This window comes from Neodiprion fabricii, chromosome 1 (assembly GCF_021155785.1).
Source record: "Neodiprion fabricii isolate iyNeoFabr1 chromosome 1, iyNeoFabr1.1, whole genome shotgun sequence".
NCBI classification, from domain to species: domain Eukaryota; kingdom Metazoa; phylum Arthropoda; class Insecta; order Hymenoptera; family Diprionidae; genus Neodiprion; species Neodiprion fabricii.
The window spans coordinates 25,951,879-25,974,148 of NC_060239.1; the positions used below are offsets into that span (position 1 = coordinate 25,951,879).

At 35.9% G+C, this 22,270-nt stretch overlaps 2 protein-coding genes across 13 annotated transcripts in view; both read left to right on the plus strand.

Annotated features, from left to right (window-relative positions):
• Window positions 1-2,996, plus strand: part of LOC124182230 (afadin) — a 117,424-nt gene extending 114,428 nt beyond the window's left edge. For 11 of the 12 annotated variants that reach the window (XM_046569210.1, XM_046569183.1, XM_046569193.1 and 8 more), the window contains one exon: window positions 87-2,996. In XM_046569210.1, coding sequence (XP_046425166.1) covers window positions 87-309 — 223 coding nt within the window. In that variant the 3' untranslated portion in view covers window positions 310-2,996. The remainder of the gene's footprint in view (window positions 1-86) is intronic. The other variant, XR_006870720.1, reaches the window with a different exon arrangement.
• Window positions 2,997-3,898: 902 nt separating this feature from the next.
• Window positions 3,899-22,270, plus strand: part of LOC124182271 (glutamate synthase [NADH]) — a 47,635-nt gene continuing 29,263 nt past the window's right edge. Inside the window, exons 1-2 of the mRNA XM_046569318.1 lie at window positions 3,899-4,110; window positions 4,307-4,432. The gene's annotated coding sequence lies outside the window, so the exon portion shown is untranslated. The remainder of the gene's footprint in view (window positions 4,111-4,306; window positions 4,433-22,270) is intronic.

Sequence of the window (22,270 nt, forward strand, 5' to 3'; positions counted from 1 at the left end):
TTTTATAAATTTTTCCTCACAGATGGAAAATGAAATCATCGAAGTTGTATGTATTTGCCATGATTCAACGCGATATTTTTATTCAGGGATCCGAGACAGAGACGCTTAGCGGAAAAGCAAAAACAGCAACAAAATTCTCAACTAGGTGCAGTGCCCGAACAGTTGAGTTTCAAAGAAAAAATGAAAATGTTTGCAATGGAAACAGGTGAGGATGGTACGCCGCGTGACAAAGTGAAAATTTCTCGAGCACAACGTGAAATAGATAACATTGGCAGCGCTCTCAGTCCTGGTAATAATAATAGAAGTTAGATCTAAATTTTCGACTATCATGGCAACTTACACTGAAGTAATAAGAAGGTCTGCAATATTTAAACAATATACTTTGAAAGGCTAACTGCAGAATATTGACAATGGATTTCTACAACAAACAGCAAACATATATGCATGAAGTTAGTAAAATTTGAAACACAAAAAGTATTACAGATCTTTTATAATAAACATTTGAAGTGTAGTAAGCATAGTAATTTTAAATATGTTTTATAACTATACATTCGCATTACTTATGAAACATTCATTTCGGACAGGAAGTGTAAAGAATTATTTTGTCGATTTTACAACTATCTATGTTTATACGTTATGTTTTAATTTCGTTTACAACACTAATGATTTTTTATTACGACATGAGATCTATAGAAAAAAACTGCCGATATTCGATTTCGTTCCGTTTTAATGTAAGTACCATGCACAGACAAACTATACACTTGACCAAGTAAGCCTATTCGCATACACATATTATCACTTCAAATTTTTGTTGCGTAATTCCCAAGTGAAAACGTAAGGTTTGTTCAAGTAATCTACATGCAAGTATTAGTCTTGGATTCTAGTTCTGACAAAAATTACAAAATGCCATACTCTTGGAAAAATCTTCGGTATTTTATTTTATCACGGTTTTCTTTTTTCAACGTTATCGGCAGTTATTTCGTAATGTAAATACGTTGTAGTGTGCGCGGGACAAAACTAAGAGTAGCTTTTGTTATTGTTGAATGTTTATGTTGATGAAGAAGAAAAAAATATATATAAATATTTTTTATTTAGAAAATAAACTAATTGTATAGGTAATATCGTCCCACGACAGCAACCACATCAGCGTGGCAGCTTCTGAGCTGTTGTATAAAAGGTACCTATCAGCATGTACACATTTTTTCCGAGATTAGAATAAGCGACGGAGATTGCCGTTTGTATGATATATTTCTAACGCATTTAATCGTATACTTTTGGTATCTTGTCCACGGAATGATCATCTACATTATTTCTGTTACTAAATCATGATTATATCGTAGCTTACTCAACAGAGGCGGTGTGTAAAAGACTAACAATTCTACTTTGTTGTTAGATATGCTTATTTCACAGTATTGTAATGTTAGGTAAAGAACCCGAAAAAACCAGTGTCGGCGAGTAACGAGATGCGTGTAAAGATTTTAAAGAAGATATTCGAAATGTATCGTACAAACTGGGATGGAACAATAATCAAATTACATAAGAATATAGCACGTAGAAATATAATGCTAAGCCTCTTTATTATACATAATCATGTTGAAATACACAAATTATACAATATTACGAAACTTATGAGTATAAAAAATTAAGTTTCGTGGAGGGATCAGTAAGGGATGTGCTTACTCCAAGCACAGTGCCCGACATTAAGAACAAAGTATAGCAATATTAGTATTTAAATAATAAAAATAATGATTAATAATCCTATTTACCCACAACACTTGTGTTTAGTGGTTGAATGATCAAACACTCACTTCACAAAAACTCCAGAAAGTGACCGCCACATACTTCCTTTTGCGTTATAATTAGCAAATATAATCGACGTACATTCCTTGTAAAAAAAAAAAAAAATAAATAAACAGCAATTATGTTTTGAGAATTTTGGTAACTCAAAATCTACGTATGACGTGATTTGGAACTACTGCTTTTTGACGTTTTTAAAACAAGCATACTTAGTGGTGACGCACCGCGTCCGTTAGCATTGTATTAAAAATGCTTATTTCAATAATGATTTGAATAAATTCATAAAACTGTTGTATGATATGTTAATAATACCCTTATTATAATAGCTATTTCATTTTTTTCAACTCGTTAACAAGTCTAAAATATTGTTGCATAACCTATTGCATCATTGCAAATGGTTTTATAAATATTTGAAAATCTTAGTACGTAGATGTATACAGTCTGAAGTATTTATATGTGATATATACGATAGCCCTTCCTTTATAAAAATGGAAGTAATCAAACCTGAACAAATGTTCGTATCTAAATTTCCAAGTCAAACTCCAATGGCATCGGTATTGAGAGCAGTATTTCAGGCCTATCAAATAGTTTTGTAGGATATATACTAACGAAGTAGGCACTCGCAAATCAGTTTAGGCGTCTCTACATGTTAGTGGCACGATTAAATTAGAATAATGATGCTATCGATATTTTTCTCCTATTTATTATTCTTTTTTTCTTCTCTTATTTTAATTCATATCGAATAGTGATATAAAGAGCAGCTTTGTTATTAAATGTTATAAGACGAAAAAATTCAGCCTGAGACTTGATTCAAGTAGCTGACTGAATTTAGTTTGCTGTAAGCCTTATAGATTATAATACCATAGAAACTTAGAAAGCCATACGGTAGTAAGAGAGAAAAAAGAAAAAGAAAAAAAAACGACATTTCCTTTCATGTTTCCTGATAATCATAAATCTATATTATACAAGTAACATTATACGCTATGTCCAAGCTGTCGTGTAATAATTAGAAAGATCATGATTTCTAAATAACGTTCAAATGTATTATGAGAAATGAAAATTTAGAAGTGCTCGACAGATAATTATAGTGAAGAGAAGGATAAAACGAACAAAAATGAAAAAAAAAAAAAATTGATTGAGAAAACAGTTAACAATTTCCCATTGTTGTGTATAGCAAGCATATATTTGCACTATATTTTGTAACACTGTTTTAATTATTCGATTATATTCGAGTTGATATTCGTTTTTGTAATTCTAAACAACTCTATTATATACGATCATCCGATATTCTATTATATTTTACCTAGATTATTATTGTACTTTTAGAAATCACACTATATTTTTTAATTATTATATTATGTCATTATATTAACGAGATACGATATTGACAGAAAAATAAATAATATCACGTATATTAATTCACTCTCAGTGCAATATTTCTATTTAATATATCTATAACAGTATAACTGAAAAAATAATGGATACGTGGTACTCTAAAAACTGAAATTCCTATTTGTATTCGAAATAATTAGTTCAAATAATGCTATGAGAAACACTGTTTCATGTACTACAGAACTGAGTTTCATTAAAACATTTCTTTCGAATATGAGTTGAGTATGCTAAGACAATTCATGATTGTGATAAACGGAAGAATTACGGGTTCCGTTCAGTTGTAGTAACTTTTTTGTTTTCAAGAATGATTTAAAAAATGTTTCGACTACCTGATTGAAAAAGGAATTAATGACTCGAATGAAGTTTGTATCTCACATGTCGTTTGTTATTATAATAAGTAATCCGTACCAGTCATGAAAAGTAAAATCAACGCAATCGAATCAGTACGTATCTATTACGCAACGTAATGTCAACTCTAATACGATTGGCCTAAAAGAACCAGAAAAAAAGATTAATCAATACGGAGTGCCTAAAGGACTGCAACCTCTACTGCCGCAGAGCACACGTAACAGCGAGCAGGCGCAGCGATCAGGCGTAACAGACTAAGTACGGCCTGTCTGCCGTGTTGACGAATCGAAGGCGAGTAGAGACTGAGCCGACGGCGACGTCCGATTTCCGAAGCTCATGGTCAATTTACTTACTGCTCAGTACGTCTCAGGTCACGGGTGAGTGAACAGGCATCAGCAACAGTTTAGAATCCCTGCGATCGGACTCTGTAACTTTAAATCTTATTCCTAACGAACGAATGCGTTGGCTGTTTAACTATTTCCATAAACAACGATAATAAAAATAATAATAATAATAACAACAGTGAAGTGTGAACTTATAGCCAAGGGTTAGCGGCTTGAAGGCCTGTGTAACGTAGGTCGTTTGGTGATTTCATTTTATTTACGTTTAAATAGACAGGGGAGTAATAAGCACATAATTTCGTTGGTGTATGCTTACAATAGCGTCTTAGTTTGATATTCCTTAACTACCGGTTTTAAATAATCAATAAATAAATAGGTATAATATTACAGAGTGTCAATTATTATCATTCTCTTGATTTCTTCCGTAGTTTTTCTGGTGCTTTGATACAGACGCTCGAGTGATATCTAAAGACAATAATTATTACAGTTACAAGTGATTCAGTTTCAACGCAGCAGATCGTCTACACCCGGCTCCGAGTGCAGTTGTGAACAAGGTACGTACGTCGACATATTTGATTTGATCTATCTATACATATATACACATTTCATTGTCGCGTCTTCGTCAGCCAAACACTTGCGGATCGATGTACGAATATTTTACACGCACACGTATATGGGCCTCCCCTAGTTTGGAACTCTGCAGTTATGTACATGTGATCCGCATCTGTGCTTATACATATGTGTAGTCCTCACCCTACTCAACATTTCCTAGAATCTTCTGCGGTCGGCATAGATATATTTTGCTTAGGACTGAAACTCTGACCATACGGAAGCTGAAGGATATCGCCAATGCACTCGAGGTGGTTTCGAGCCGAATATCTTCAGTCAACAACGAATAGAATAGGGCGGGGTTGAAGGTCCGAATTTGGAACGTTCCGAAAGGGCCTTACTTCGAATGGTCGGAAACCCGACGGCTCAAGTTTCCGAAAATTCAAGTTACGGTAGAGCAAAGTTCCAGTAGAGTAAAATTCCGAAAATTAAAATCTACTCGCACAGCGGTAGTTTACTCAACGAATGGGTGTAAAAAATCGGGAAAACCTAAAATCAGAATGACCAAGATTCCGAACGTAAAAATATCGAAAATCCAAAACAGAGAAACATCAAAGGAACTTTTGGAACTTCGTCAATTCGGTATTCGGAAAAATGACTAAAAAGGCATACAAAAACTTCGAAAATGATCTCGGTGCTAGGATTAACGATTATCCGCGTTTCGTGTCGTTCAGTCTCATGACTGTAGGAATTTGTTCACAATCTCGGAGCCTTCCGTCTATAGGACGAATTATACTTCAAATACGAGTATTGAACCTGTTTCCTGCTGCACACTTGGATCCGAATTCAATCTGAGGTACAAACTGGTAATGGCAGTACATTAGGGTGTGCGGGAAAAAATCGATGTTTTTTTTTGCTAACATCCGCCATTAGAAGTTAATTTGGGGTAAAAAAAAAGATTTCTAAAAGGAGAGTTCAAAAAAAAAATATTTCGAACGGCGCATTGCATTTTAAGATTTCCCATAAGAATAACACAGGAAAATATTGAGCCTTCTAAATGTGGTAGTGCAACATTCCACAAAAAATCGCATAGAAACGCCTATAAGATATTCGTGTAGAGAATCGAATTCCGTACAAAAAACGTTATACGAAAAATTAGCTCGGAACAACCGTTCAAATGGTATCGCTATCTGAAGTTGGACTGATAGAAAAAAAAATTCAAAAGGCTATAAAAATCGAATTTTCCGCTTTACGGAAAAACTTTTCCGGGGTTTTTTTGTAGGGAATTCGATTCTCTATACGAATATCTTAATGGCGTTTCTGTGCGATTTTTTTGTGGAAAGTTGCACTACCACATTTAGAATTCTCAATATTTTCCTGTGTTATTCTTACGGGAAATCTTAAACTGCAATGCGCCATTCGAAATGATTTTTTTTTTTGAGCTGTCCTCGTAGGAATCTTTTTTTTTACCCCTAATTAACTTCTAATGCCGGATGCAACCTAAAAAAAATCGATTTTTTTCCGCACACCCTACTGTGCATATTCTCCAGAAATATTCCCGCACTCGCATGATACACCGTGAAAGAATTCAGGTAATATCATGAAATTTTACACAAGTTCTGGTATAGAGAGACATAAATTTGTTGTAATATTTTTGCTCGATCATCATCCGTGTGTGTTGAATTATACACGAACGTCTAACTCCTAATAAATGTAGTCAACCTTTACGCCACCAGCAGATGCGAGGTGAATAAACTGTGTAAACTATTAATCGACGATGAAACTGGAATAAAAAAAATTAAATTCAGCGACAATCAGGCATGAGTCGGTGTCCAATGGTTTTTGCATGAGACTGCAATCCTATGCATGTCATTAACATGCAGATTCACGAAATGGCGAAGTGTGAGATCGGTTCGCGCATGTTGGTCACATGTAATTTAATTCAACAACTAAATACTTGATAACGATGATATGCCGTTTCTAATTAGTTCAGTAGGAAATGAACCGAACTATTGCCCTCGTGTATTGGCGATTCCGACGAGCAAAGTTTGCTCTACTTGGACCAAATCTGACGATCAAAGTATTTACGGTATTCTTACGTAAATACATAAATTAGTTGGATCGAAATTTGTAAACAGGACGAACGGCACGAGATTTTCTTTTCTCTTTCGCTTGCGGTAATCGGGATCGTTCGTCTAAAAATAATTCTGTTATAACAACATAGACGCAGATGCTTAGATCAGATCTTAGTTTCGTTCATTGAGCTCGTTGCTAGATCCGTCACGCAAATAAAAATTGGCGAATACGTATATAAGATATACGGCAACTCCTCGGTTTTTCTTCTCTTCACAAAAAAGTTGTAAATTTGTCGATGAACTTTTTCTTCGGAACGTTGAGTAAACTCTGATCGACCCTTAAATTATTTAATTAAGCATATATGTATACGTGTAGAATGAAATGCTTTGACGTGCTTGCGCCAATTATCATCCGCCTGCATAATCCGTCGGTATTAAGTTTCGAATGGATAGTGGAACATATGATAATACACAGTTCCGTAAAGAAATTGACGAACCAAACATATCTTTTTGTCTCACTGAAAATGTGACATATCAGCTGTAATCAGCCCGGAATATGATGTTGAACATATTTGTTGTCGTCAAAGCAAAGTCCGCACGGAGCGGTAAATTGTAGACCCAGTGGGGTTCCCTCTGACTGGCTTTGATAAAAAGACCCCCCGTAGCAGAATAACAATTTGTTGAGTTATCAGAGGTTATCCGTGTTGCTCTGGACTTTTATACCTCACACACCGAAACGTGAGAAACATGTGTTCGGATGCCGATCCAACTCGTTGCATCAACTTCTTCGTAACAACGAACGACGCGACGTATTGCGAAATAAGTTGAAGCTGCGTATCGTACCGTTCTACTTGACCCTCGTCGAATGATCTGCGGATGCGTAAATTACGAGGTAAATTATCACCGAATAGAAATACGACGAAGCACCTTGTCGTCCCAGTTTTTTCATTGATCAATGTATTTTTTATCGGGGTGGGAATTTTCTCGATATGTGTTATTGTGGAGAAATATCGCGAATTGTAATATGTACACGTCATTCAGAAATGCACTTTTACAATACGCCCACATCCTGTTTATATGTAATACGTTTTGCTAAACGTGTTCGAAGTGTCACGTAAAAAATATGCACTAGTCGAATTTATTGGACCTGCGTGAAAATCTTTTACTCGTACATAAGTGCGTATAAACTGGAGAAACCTAAAATAATTGCTACGTTTTATAAACCTATACTCTTTTTAATTAAGCAAAAATTTAAGTTTATACACCAGATATATATATATAAAACACGGAATTGTCTTTTTAACGGAAAAGACAAAATGTAACCCGTCTATTTTGCGTCTGTCTATTTTTACCCGTGTAAAAAATTGAAAACATTTTTGATGCAACGAGACAATTATATAGAGGAATAATAAATCATTTGCAATACGCTATTGAATAAATATTCGTTTAATTGCAGGAGTAGATAAATCTTACAAGATTTATTATCCCCGTAAGACGTATTATTCTGGGTAATGGCAAACCGCCAAATTATTTACCGTACCAGAAAGAATCGCTTGATACTGTAATATTTTTTCGCATTTTAAATGCTCGAGAGAATAGTGAAAGTGAAGAAAAGCAACGGAAAAAGGAAAACTGTAACCGGTAATCTTTCGTATTACGTACGTATAAGGTATGAACATGTGTATATACTCATACACCTGTAATGTACGTCTTATATATATGTATATTGTATGTATATGTATTCCTTTGCGGCGCAGTTTGACAAGGTTTCAGTGTCAAATTTGGAGGTATCAGAGAACGTTCAACGCATTAGCAGATCCTTAATAATGATAAAAATTGATAGATCACGTTCAACGCGTTAATAATTATCACTTTTTATGGAAAATTTGAAAGATTGACGAGTTTGGAATACGTCTTCGCACTTAAGGTGATTCGTTAGATATTGCGACTCTAGTAAAAATATTTAAATCAGGATTTTCGTTTTTGTTTTATTCGCAAAAAAAAAAAAAAGTACCATTTGTTCTCGTTGACTGACGACTCTGATTATTCTTCGACGAGTCGTTACATATTTCATGTATCATCACGTCGCCTTGACGATAAAAGCTTCCATATATCGCACAACTGTTCTGCATACGTATAATTATTGTTATATATGAGTTTCCTGGGCTCGTTATTCAATGCTAAGGAATTTTTCTGCGCTGGTTAGCATACGAGGGACATTGCATTCTCGCGATTCTGCGGATCGTTCGAGTGCAACCTTAACGTATATTCCGCGCGATAAGTTATCGCGATTGTAATGATCCGTATCCGATTTCAATGCCCTTGAGCTTCGCTGCAGTTTGAATGAAGCTCGGGAAGAACCTCATAAAACGTTGATCTAAGCTGCAAGATAATCCTGCCTCAATAGTTGAAAGAATGTTTTCTGCACGTACAGCATTTTATATGACTGAATTTTTCGGTTCTTGAAACCCGTACGCGTCGTAAATAACGTAACGACTATTCGGCATGATCGCCTCAAAAAATAAACCTTAGATATTATTTTGGGAATGTATCATCGCTGCTTTCGCAATAATTATTTTATACTGAATTCAACGGGTTTCTACAGTTGCCTTCTTTATGTTATACGTTCCGCATGCCTGTTTTGATTGGTTCAAATAACGTGATTCGACGCTGAATTCAACAGTGAATTTGAATACGTATCAATTTTTCAACCTTCCGTTATTCCAAACAATTATACAAGATATGGGTTTTCAATTTATACGGTTAATATAATCGGCAGCTACCGGATGAAAAAAAAATAACAAAGAAACGATACCTGTTTAGCCTCTGTACTTTGGCGTATTTTCAGTGTCTTCAAGTATTTTTAATTAATTTTAAATAATATGTTAAACAACCGATTTGAGAATAAATTTTCAAAAAGTTTAAAATCGAAAATCTAATGCACCTACCGCACTCACGAATTGCTGGTGAAAAATGTTTGGATCGATACACAGCGAAAATTAAAAATTATTTTGCGTATATATATATCTACCCATATCAAGAAGAAATATTATTGGTTAAAAGAAAAAATTTGAATTACTCGAAACGAGCCAGGCTGAAGTAAATAGCGTTAATGTATCGAAACATCCGCGACAAAATCATTATTCTACAATTTGGTTTGTCATATTTTTAAATAAATTCCCGACAATACTAATGGTACGAAATAACGATATTTCCTAAACTTCCACCTCACCGAAACGAGCTACCGTTTATCAAATCTGAAAAAACAACGCGCTGTCAGGATTGAACAGAACCGTTCTTCAATAACGTGACGACGATCTTTCCAACGTTGTTAAATATGATAATTACGATTTATCATATGGATTGAAAAATTTGTAACCTGGAATTTAGTCCCACCCATTCACGAGATGCTGTTTAATCAAATTATACAGGATTAACTTATAAGCCGCACTGTTACAGCCTTTATTTCATAACTTTTCCGAAAGCGTGATTTATAATAAATGCGTCGTCGATGCTGCAGTCGCGTCGCCTCGACACGGGATGGAGATAGAGAGAGAAAAAAAAGGGAAGAAAAAATGTCGGGCAAACTCTCCTTCAAGCGAATGAAACCCGTTAGTTCAAGGCCGGGATAAGCACGTGGCGAAGGGAGGGAAGGAGGACCGACACAATCCCTGCTAAAAATAGACGACGTAGTGTGACGTAGAACGCTCGCTATAGCAATTCCAAGGTCCGTTGCCTGGTTGCAAGCCCTCGTCGTCATCGCCGTCGTCTGTACGCCTATCCGGCTTCGAATTCGTTCGTTACATACGCAAGGTTCTACTTTCGTCGACGACAACGTTTCGCTCCCAATTATTCGCAAGATTTTCCTTGTCCTTCGTTTCCACCGAAACTAAACGACGCTTATACGCACCTATGTATGTATTATGTACAATGTGCATGTAAAGGCGAAATCAATACCCTTCGACGCAATCTGCCGTCTCTCCCCTGGCACCGAGTCCGTTATGTTACGAAATATTGCTCGCGGTAATACTTCTTGGTAGAATCGCTATCGTAATTTTGCGCAGAGCGATATTTCACTCTCGTACATATATATATATATATATACACATTATGTGTATATATATTTATGTATCACAGGCAAACGTTTTGTAATTCTGTGCTTCTGCGAACTGATTGATATGTGCAGGTACATGCGATGATTTTTTGGCAAAATTTCATAGGCCTCGATAACATGCAGTGAGGAGACGGAATTCTTGGCCCAAGACTTATTTCGTACAATATATTTACGTTTCGATGTTCGACGTCGCGTTGTATATTTTTTTTTTTTTTTTTCATTTCAGTTTTCGTTAAAACTTATTGGATCCACTTTTTCTACTAACCATGAAACCTATGGTTTTGAGTAGAATCCTTCTATGCTGATACGAATCGTGGATATAGATGAACAGAGATCAGAAATTTGTCATGAGGTTGAATTGTAGAAGATCGTTATTTCGTGATTTTGGAAAAATTTTGTGAAATTCAATAAAACATGGCATAGTACAAAACGTAATCATTATTTTGAAAACTCAACATCTTCAGAGTTGTATATTCTAAAGCTGCGGGATACAGTTATTTTTTCAATTTAAAGAATTTTATACATCACACGTCGTCTCTGGAATTTCTCAAAATTCAAATTCTCTGTAGTTGAGGTTTAATTTACCGTCTGCGTATTTACGTAATTATTTTAGTAATATATATATACAGTCTGTAAAATTACGCAAGGTATTTTGTATACACAGAATTTTCGTCGAAGACATCGAAGAGTTTATTTTTTTTTTCCAGACGATATAAATTTCACTCATGAATTATCTCGAAATCAGAATTCTTTACTTCTTCACATTTTTCTGCAAACCTTAATTGCTGTTAGATCTATTGATTCCTGCAATGATTTTGAGAACGAAAACAATTCTAAATGGTGAGCATAATTAATTGTCAAGTCACAGTGTCATCGTCAATTGACTCTCGTTAGAGCCTTGTGTTTATCTATTCAACTTCTTTATGACCTATACAGTAACCGAAAAATAACAATTTCAAAACACCATCGAACGAGTTAGCGAGTCTGATGAACAGAAGATAAACAAAGTGCTAATTTGTCTGATCAACTAATAACGCTGCTGAATTATTCCGCTTATCGTTATTAATTTGATTCAATATTCATGCCTCGTATTTTTCGAATTATGCAAGGATTTTTTTTTTTTCCTTTGCGGAAAAAGCTTGAAAACAGTAAGAAGGACAAATCTCTTTACTCCGGATCCAAACTTTAGAATTTTGATATCCCGCCCATGATTTTTGAGAATATTTTCAGATTTTTAAATATTTTTAGATATTTTCAAGCCGACTGTCTTTTAACGTGAGAATAATCATATAGAAACTTGCGGGCCTAATTCGAGAGGTCAAGAATTACACTCAAGTCGAAATGGTATCGACCGCTCCATATATATATATATATAGAAGTTTGAAATTCGTGACCAACGTGGTTACATATATTAAAAATGATTCGTCGAAGTTGGTCATGGTAAAATATCTTTTTATTAATTGATTAAGTGGTTGCGAGGTTTCGGTCGGCGACGGCCAATCATCTTCAGGCAATAATTATTGACAATTCTACGAGCATAACGTGTTGTTGTCTAGCCACGTCAGGAGGAAGTCATAGATAGATATATAGACATATAGAATTACAAGATTTCAAAGTCTTGATGAATTTCGTGTTACTTGCTTTGATCATTTCCTCGATAACGAATATTGATCGATTGATCGCTTGTTAGTAATATTAAGAACGGATGTATAGCCTAAAAATTTGTAGGTGCGCATATATATGATCGAAAATTGTGTGTAACTTTTGTACTTGATGGTCCTCAGGGAGCTACGGCTCTAGGATCAAATAAAGTTCTATCTGTGTATATATACACATATATGTGTGTGTGTGTATATGTATATACCACAGAGTGCAGTGATCACACGAGGTGATCACGTGTATGGCGACTAGCTTTGTCGGACGTCCGCGTAGATGGCGAAGGGCGCGATAGGAGGACTCGTAAACAAATGCGAATGACGTTGTATAGATAACACATATATTAGGGTGGCCTAGTAAAAGTTATTTTAATTTTATTTGGCATGGATTGAAAAAGTTGATTTATATGCTACGAAATATTCCCGTATGAAGGAGAGCCCTGTAACTCAATTTCGAAAGGTGGTCACTCACGCGACTTTTCTATTTCGTATCTGATTTAACTCGGTGATTTAACACATGAAAAATCAGAGTGGAAGCTCCGTCTTATTACCGAATAAGCTCGCACAGTGCAATTGTTTTTTTACAAATTATTTCGTGAAGTTCTTTGAGTGTTATACAACCGAACATATTATGGGGTGGATGAGAATTTCTGCTTGATTGCAAAAATATTTGATATATTCACTCTTTCGAATGGTCGGCTTCGGCGAAGTGTGGATGCAGAAAAAAAATATTCAAAACTTACCGATTCAACTGTAGCTGCCTCTCTGATTTTTCACGTGTTAATCAGATACGGATTACAAAAGTCGTTTTAGTATCGAAAGTTGTTTTAGCAAACAAATCAACTTTTCTGTTGGCCACGCTTGTATTAGGTATTTTTCCAGTTCAGCACAAAAAGTGGCTAGAACAACAATTTATGTTATTCAGAAAACTGTATTCGTATATTTGAATTAACAAAACATTACTTCTTTCGCCACGTACATTTGATGGACATATTTGATAAATTTAACAAATTTTTCCCTAGTTTGTGTCGATCGTACAAAAGTTTTATCGATCATAATAAATTATACAACGGACAGCTAAAAAATGCGCAACCAACCTCGTTTTTAACCTTTTCTTTTATATTAATTATCAAGTAGAAAATGTAACGCGGTGCACCACTGCAGTCGGCCGGAAACAACGCCGACGACGTGAATTCAACAGAATAGATTATTTACGGACAAGTTTATATGGCAATGTTATATCAATGGTAAAAATGCGACTCACGTTCATTCAAGTATTCGTACGCTGATTCCTTGCAGACGACTGCTTAACTGCAAAATATTTTTTCCTGTGTCAGGAGTATCCAAGACGCCAATTTCTCCACTGATAAAAAAAAAAAAAAACATTATTCGCATCCAAAAGAATACTTATTCCAATAGTGCTTAATAGCGAACATTTAATTATTTCACATGGTTACTTATTTCTAAGATGGAACAGTCCAATAGTTTTTTCAGTCGATAAATTATCTGCTACGGAGTATTGAAATATTATATTATCTTGGAACCAAGTACTTTTTTTAATGTGTAGAATGTAACTACTCAGCTCAATCGATTTCTGTGGCGAAAAGTATAAAATTATTGTGAAAATTTGAGAATTTGAAATAATAAAATGTGGGTTGCTTTTGTACCGGTGATTTCGATATTTTTTTATTACATTTTACACCAAGTAAACTCATTTCCAAATCGCCTGTCCTGAACTATGACGATAATAAGAGGATCGTGATTTTTCTTTGTGTATTCAATTGCTATTTCGATGGATGATCAGCTACACATTTGGTATTCGATAATATTATCATCTGGCTGACTCTTCTTTTGGCATTTGTAACAACTTTCTTGTAAAATCTAACGAACCCATCATTAACGCAGCTTAACTCGACGAATTGTGGAGACTTTTGGAAATTTTGACGGTATTCCGGATACAGGTAAAAGTTTTTTGATATTAATTGCCACGGTATTTATCACAGAGATAAATTGAGTTTATACAATCCAATTTCTTTTTGGCTCTCATTTAAAATGAGACGGAAGAGAAAGAAGGAAAATTTGAAAGCTCGTGGACGACGAATTTCCGCTTCCACCAATACTTCCGCATAAAAATTATCGCCGTACTCGTAAAATTAAAGACGAGTCTGTTACATACCTCCTCGATATTTTCAACGCACCATGTTATTCTTCCTCATCATCCACCTACTCAAATTATGTCTTTTTTACGTATATATGCGTATAATATTCTTTCGAAATGCGCTTTTAGCGTTCGTTCTCCGAAGCAGCATCCAAGACACGGGATCGCGGAGCCGAAACGACGTATAATCTAATTTTAGCGAAACACCACGCGTCGCCGTGGCATTCCCGGTTTGCGGTGTTTCTTTTATCTTCTTCTTCTTCTTCTTCCTATCCCTTGCCCTCTTCATCTCCGATGAATTCCCTTTACACAGTACCTCGGGAAGTGTAACTATCAAGTTACGCTGCAGAGGCGAAAATCGCTAAGCCGAGGGAATATATAGCAAAAAGTCTTATATCTCGACTTTGACCAATTCTAACATCATTCGTTCGTTTTATACGTGGGCAGTGTTCCAAAGAATTTGTGCACTTCTTGCACGATACGCGTTTCGGTGTTGGTTATGTAGTATACATATATCTTGAATACGTTTTATACGGTTTATTTATAACTACGCACTCAAATACATAAATAATTTCACAATTGTTCGTTTCAGCGACACGCTATTTTACGTGCAGTCAAATTAGCTACGGCAGTCTTTGCATTCGTTGTAAATGTGCTCGATTCTTTCCTTTTTTTTTCGCCCGACTTACCGATACTTACACTGCGTGATTAATCGATTACGTGTACCGAAGTGCAACGAGAACGGAAACGCACCAACCGTTCCACCAGATTTTCTGTTAAAAATGATGAGTTTCCGCAATTGTTCATATTTTTCTAGTTATTATTGACGTGTATTAACCAACAAGTATTATGTAGACACCGAGACGTCTTTACGCACGACCTAAAAGTACGCTCGGTAATGAGACTATGTATCGTATACGTAATCATCATAATTACAATGCAGAGGAATTCACCGGGAACGTTTCGTCGGAGACAATTTTGCAATTCTATGATATACCGGCAGTATGTGGATTGAATAATAAATTCTCCCGAGGATTATGTGTAAACGCTGCCTGGCTGCAGAGAGCGGTTGTGGTTGAAAGTAAGGCGGCATAGATCATCGTAATTGCAGAAAATAAGAAGCAAAAGAATATATTTTTCTTTACGTACGAATGCGTCACTTGTAAAACGCATCCTGTATGTGTGAGTCAGTAAACGAGGTGCAAGTCTTATCGCTGAACTCGATGCACGGTTGCATCGTAAATTCTAAATGTTGCACAACTCCACGGTTTAAACGTATATTACACAACTTTATCCGTTACTCCATAAAATATCTTTCATGGACAATTTATATGGAATATAATTGTAGTCGCAGCTTTTCTACGTATCGTACGTACGTATAATATGTTTAGACGTAAGTCGAGTCAAGTAGTTTACACGTTGCGTAAACAGGAACCGGAATTTAAAAGGTGCTCGTTTTCTTCTTCCAACTGTCTTGTAATGGTTCAGAGATGATCGCTGCTGAAGGGTAAATCACTTCGAAGGTAGAGGGAAAATGATAATTCACGTCTTTTATTGAAAAAGTTGATTCATTCATATAGGAATCTCCAAATACTGCAGAACAAAGTTTACTGTATTACAATGTTATATATTACACTTATTGATTATTTAAAAAAAAAAACTCTTTTGGTCTAAAATAATGCAGAATTACTTTTGAATATTGTTCGTTTTATTTTATTAATTGTAATTCAAGTTTTTACTATTTACGTTCGCTGTAACTATTCATACTATTTCAACAATTTAAGAATCAAAAATTGCGAATGGGTTGGAATTTTGATACAAAATCAAGCAGTCGGAATATTTTTAACGAATTAATCGACTCTATTATTTATTTCTGGCACCGATTGAAATAATTCCGTCGTTTTTATTTATATATTTTTTTTGTTTTTGGATTGTGTGGAAATTTATCAATCCAGAAATGATGACTGCTGATTATTTGTGAAGCGTCGTTTAAACATACCTGTTATCACGTCTTTAGATGCTGTAAGTTTGATTCACGTGAATATACTTGAGAATGTTTTGTTTTTTTAGACTAATATAACAACGGTTATCTACTTTTTAAATCTTTTTTATCTACGGAATTATATTATATTTATCCAGTTATTTTTCTAATCTGAAATCTGACGTTGAAATTCGCGTTGCGCAGGTCGGGATCCGAACCCTGCAGGCAGGAGGAATACAATCATTGTTTTTACACGTCACAGAAGTAAAAAATTAGAAAATCGCGCCGACATTTGCGCTGCTTATTTTACATATATATACAAGTTGTAAGTTATTCGAACAGTAAACTCTATCAGTGCTAAGTATACTCAAGTCAGGAAAACGTATAAAGTATTAATTCGTATTTTTGAAAATTATATTTAATTCCACTTTTCTCACTTTTCAATCACTTGTTTGTAGCTTCTAAACCAAAAGCTTGCCGCCTTCCATCTTGGTCTTAAAATTTTCGTTCTTTAACAAAGAATTCATGAAAAATATTTGAAGCTAATCGATTAGAGCTATTCCTTCGAAAATTGGCTTTTCGTGGTTTTGAAAGCAGTAAAAATCCAATCCGTGTTCGACAAAATCTTATCACTGAGAGAGATTTTTAGTTGCGGTTACTGCTCAGTCCCTAACTATTTTCATTTTTTACCACAATCGATAAATATAGTTCTAGGTACAAAATGAAAATTAGTTTTCTATCTATTACCAGAACGTCTAGTATCAGTTACTATTCTTTCTCATTATGAGCACTGTTACTATATTTTCTTGTAACTGTTGCGAAAATTCAATGCTTGTGCAACGATAAATTGACGCTAAAGCCTTGTTTAACTAAAAAAGTAGATTAAACCTCACAATCCGATTTTGGGTTGCAATTATCAAAAAAGCATCGACAATAGCGCAAAATGGTTACGCGTACCTTGTTTTACCTAATCCCAACAATATTCAAATAGTTTTTTTTAACGATACCTGTCTTACTGAATTTTTCCATTTACTACAACAACTGAAATTTTTCTCAGTGTAACCTCATTGAAAGATGATTTTGTTGCAAACTTTAAACTACACTTAAAAATAAGTGAAATCGCCGATGATGAGGGTCGGTTTGGGATGGAATGCCTCACATACATATATCTATAGCAGATATATATCTTGAATCAGTGCCACATCGAAGCCGCACTGTGTTGTAAGATCGTAACGTACCTAGCGAAGATCATTCAATCGTTCGATCAATCTCGATAAGATCTATAAACTAAAAAGCCGATTATTTATTTCCTAATTCGCAAACAACCTGCCCCCTCCCCGTCTCTCCGTATAGTAACCATAAATATAAATGTTAAATCAGAATCTCGTTGAAAAATAATGTAAGACTTCGCGATTGAATTTTTTTAATCCAAATCGATTATTACGATTCGAAGCATCGGCAACGTAACACATTTTATACACGACACTCGAAGGAACCTTGAAACGAATTTAGTATAACCGTACAATACATCTCGAAAAGAGACCTTGGAGAATCGTAAAATGTTTGCCTACCTCAACACGACGCCGCGTGTAAAAGGCACGCGGTTGATGCGAGAGAGGCCAGTGTCTAACAGATAACAGAAAACACGAGAATACGCCTGTGAGTACAGACGGCAATCGACTCGAGTCGACGCGTTACTTTAATATCATCATCTGCACGTAAAATACAGCTGGTTGAAAAAGACTGTTTATCGGGGTGGGAAAAAAAAAAAAAGAAAAAAAAACAATTTTTCATCACGGTGAAAGAAGAATATAAAAGCATTCATATATGTATACTACGATCAGACATTTTGGAGCATATTGCAAGCATTGGTTTCGAATTGGCCGAAGGACCATGAATGTGTCTTCGATACGTTTGTACGTAACTGTACTTAAGCCTTGATGTTGTTACCTAACGTCGAGAAGATGCTCCTGTTGTTTTCACCGATTTTGGATTTTGTCATTTTTGCACAGAAACACTCTTGTGCTTATAAATATTGCACCAATTGGCACGATTTCTCGGGCCATGCCGTCATCCAACGCCAAGGCGTATTAGTACGCCTTGCTTTCGGAAATAAGTCGAGCCTGGTTGCATCCCGAAAACCCAGACGATCGTTTGTTTCTACGTTCTATCTATAATCGCTCGTCGTAAGATACGACGGAATATATTCTCGTCCGAATATTGCAAATCGAACTGGGACCAAAACTCTTGCGTTTAAAACTATTGCAATTTTAAAGAGGATGAAATATGGTGCGAACTATGATGTTGATTGGAAAGTGTCTGCAGAGCATAAAGATTGACTGAAAGAAAACACGACGTTCATTCGCACGTGTCGTATTCCGTCGAATATTCCGATCAATCGTCGTCGCTGTTTCTATCCTCAATTCTTGCACGCAAACGAATCGAAGAACCTCGACTTTTAACGCAAAAGACTATATCCAAGCCGCAATAGCGAGTTAAAATAAATAACTGATCGCTATCTCGATCCAACGGTCAACGCGTTGTTCATTCGCGGTCATTCGCAAATTCCGCATCACGCCGATCAGCATTTATAAGCAATCGTCACGCTATCGCGGTGTTTGAAAAATGCCAAAACGACGCCCGTGTTATCCTGTCAGTAGCGTTCGTGCAATTAATGATAATGGATTCGCCCGAATCCAGCCGAAGCCAATCTCTCCATCCATCCACGTTACAGGTATGTGACCAGGCATTTCGGTCTGCGAGTCACGCGTTGCTTTTCGTCATCTTTCCCCCGAGTTATGGGAAAAACTGTTGTATTATACCGACGCAAAACGGATGCGAGTTACACGTTTGGACTCGGACCCCCCTTCCATCAAGGTTGTCGAGGGTTATCTCAACGGAGCAATATTTCTGCTGACACGCGGCGAACTGCGTCGTCAACGATGGAGAATCATTATCAAGGGTCGAACAAAAATTCACCCCTATCATCGTGGTTATCAGTGTCTGAGCGCGTGCCCTCCATGCGTAAAACCAGACGTCTAACTCTTGGTTGGTGTGCTACAATCAAACCACGCGACACATGAATGACGCCACTGTGGGATTGGCCGTCGAGCACGAGGCACCGGCTCCGATTAGTCATCGAGCTTATCGTTTATCTTGTGCACGCGCTTTAATCACTCCGTCTGTACAAACGGTACTGGAAATTTTTTTCTTTTTTTTTTTAACGGAATCTTTTCCCTGGATTCTTTGTCCCCTTTTACCGCCGATGTTATCTTGTTAGCACCGCTTTTACCCTGAATTCGACAGTTAGTAAAAAATTTAACTTTGCAACTATTTTTCCACTCTGTCTCCCCAATCATCATACATCGTGCATCATATATCTTACTTAGTATTAAAGTTCGGATGTTCAGAAAGTGACGTGACCCATAATTTTTTTTTTCTCTTGCTAACCGAAAATCAGCAAACCGAATTTCTCAGTCTGGAAACTACCGCGCGTTAGAGCGGACGTATGAGAATCGCGCTCCGCAGATTTCGAGTACCAGGTTCTCTAACTCCTGGATCCTGCGCTCCAGGTCCGCTACCTGGTGGAACTCGACTTCCAGGACAAGCGCTCCGTAGTTCTGGCTGTCCAGGTCTTTGACCTGGTGACTTTTGACTTTCAGGACTTAGCGCTTCATAGTTACCGCACTCGAGTTCTGCTACTTGATGAAACTCGACTTCACGGACTAGCGGACTAACATTTACTACCCATTGAACAATCCTCAATCCGGGGTGTCCGCCATCTTGGATTGAAGATACAAAAAATTGGTTCTTTCAAAATAATTCCTGAACGATTGATCCTACGACAAAAATTTCTAATACAAATTTGAAGAAATAATTATATTATTACGAACGAAGAAAATTTTGACACGGACCTTTCCAAGGATCGAATCATTTTACTGAAGAATGGCTATTGATTGATCAATTTTATCTCTCGGATAACTATGTGTGCAATTCTATAACTGTACATTAATGAAACAAAAGTTATACGATACACGACAAACGATCTCGTGTTGGGTATACACAGTTGAAAATGATTGTGAATTTGATACACAGTTATCGTACAAAAAATTTGTCTTAAATTTAAAATGAAATTTTTTTTACTTTCCTAATATTTATTAGAAAAATACAAAAAAAAAAAAAATTTTAATTTACTAAATATTGTATCCGGTACATTTATTGTATTTGTAGATTGAATAAACGGTAAATGTATGGTGAATTCACTGTTCCGTGTCCGAATAAAACTTGCAATACAGTGTACGAAGTTCCATATAAAATTTGTTAACAATGAATGTCGATTATAATACACTTGCCGTTTTTCATGATCTTGATTCACACAAAAATACCGCGAATGTGCGTCGCAGCGGACAAGTTTTAGCGAATAATATTTCCGCGGTTAGTTTGCGGCTGTAGTATCGCTGTACGCGTGTATCTGAATATGTTGTTATGTAGTCTTTTTATTATAAAGTTTTTAATTGAAAACTGAAACGCTGATATACATATCATGTATGTAAGATTCTTTAAACCAGTTTCAATGGTTGGGGTCTATTTTATACCTTATCCAGCCTTTCATCTGTACGAGAAAATTATAACGAAGCCAAGTTCTTGTCATTATTTTGTTCACTGGTAAAACTGTTCAACAATTATTTGTGCAGAAAAATTTTCAACCATATCTCTTTTCTTCTTGCGAATTGTTTTTTCTTTTTTGCCTACTCATGTAGCGTCTTATCAACGACTTTGATTCTGCCTAGATATTTAAAAATGAATGTTTATTAAAGCTAGTATAATGAATCGCAAATATTGTGTAAGCTGTCGACTTTAGAACGCATTTTTTCTAATTTACTGATTGTGCGTATTTCGTTATATCACGTTTAAATCATGCAATCATTCTTTGATTCCACTTACGTTATTTATCGTGAAATCTTATTTTGATATTTTTGTAATACATTTCGTGGACAACGAGTTGCACAATTTGTGCTGTATACGAAATTTGTAATAATTCTATAATCATCCATATATAGGTATAAAATACTTGAGGAAACACAGGCCTTGTAATGTTATTGAATTAAAAAACATCAATGACCAGCCCGCGATGACGTGAATCGAGTTTCCTGCGTAAGTACGACGTTAAAATTGCGACTATCATAAGTAAATATAAATATGATAAGTGCGATAATTTGCGACGACAAATTCCTCGCGCACGCGGTCAAGACGTGTCTTCGGACATGAAAAAAATTTTGCCTTGCCTCCGTTTTTTTTTTTTTGTCCACAACTATGCGGTGTTAATAATTATAAATGATAATTCTAAGACTTTTATTGCCTGCATCTTGATATATATCGGAAAAAGTGATACGTAGAGAGATTAGTCTTCCTTACACGTAAAAGCTAGAATGCATTTTTTCAATCGGGCGAGACTTGGATTAGTTTTTGACTTGCGTGAAGTTAGATAACAAAAACCTCTCCCACACGATTCCGAGAATATCTACAGTAAACTGTCTCATGCGATTCTACATTTTTGTGATAGTCAAAATTACGGCACGGTCATCCAGACACGATGAATTTACATGATTCGATAATACTTCGATGACTCGTAGAAACTCGTTTCGTTGATTAAAAACTGGTCAACGACACCGGCAAGAAACTCGTACCAAACCGCATTCTCAATAATATTTAAAACTATTCCATAATAACGGGAGTCGCGATTGTCGTTCAGCGTTTTCCGCTGGTTTCGGGCTTGAAATACAGCAAACCCTATGTCGAGAAATCACACGTATTGTAGGTTCGTAGACTTCTCCAGAACTCGCAGACCGGCAGACTTTGA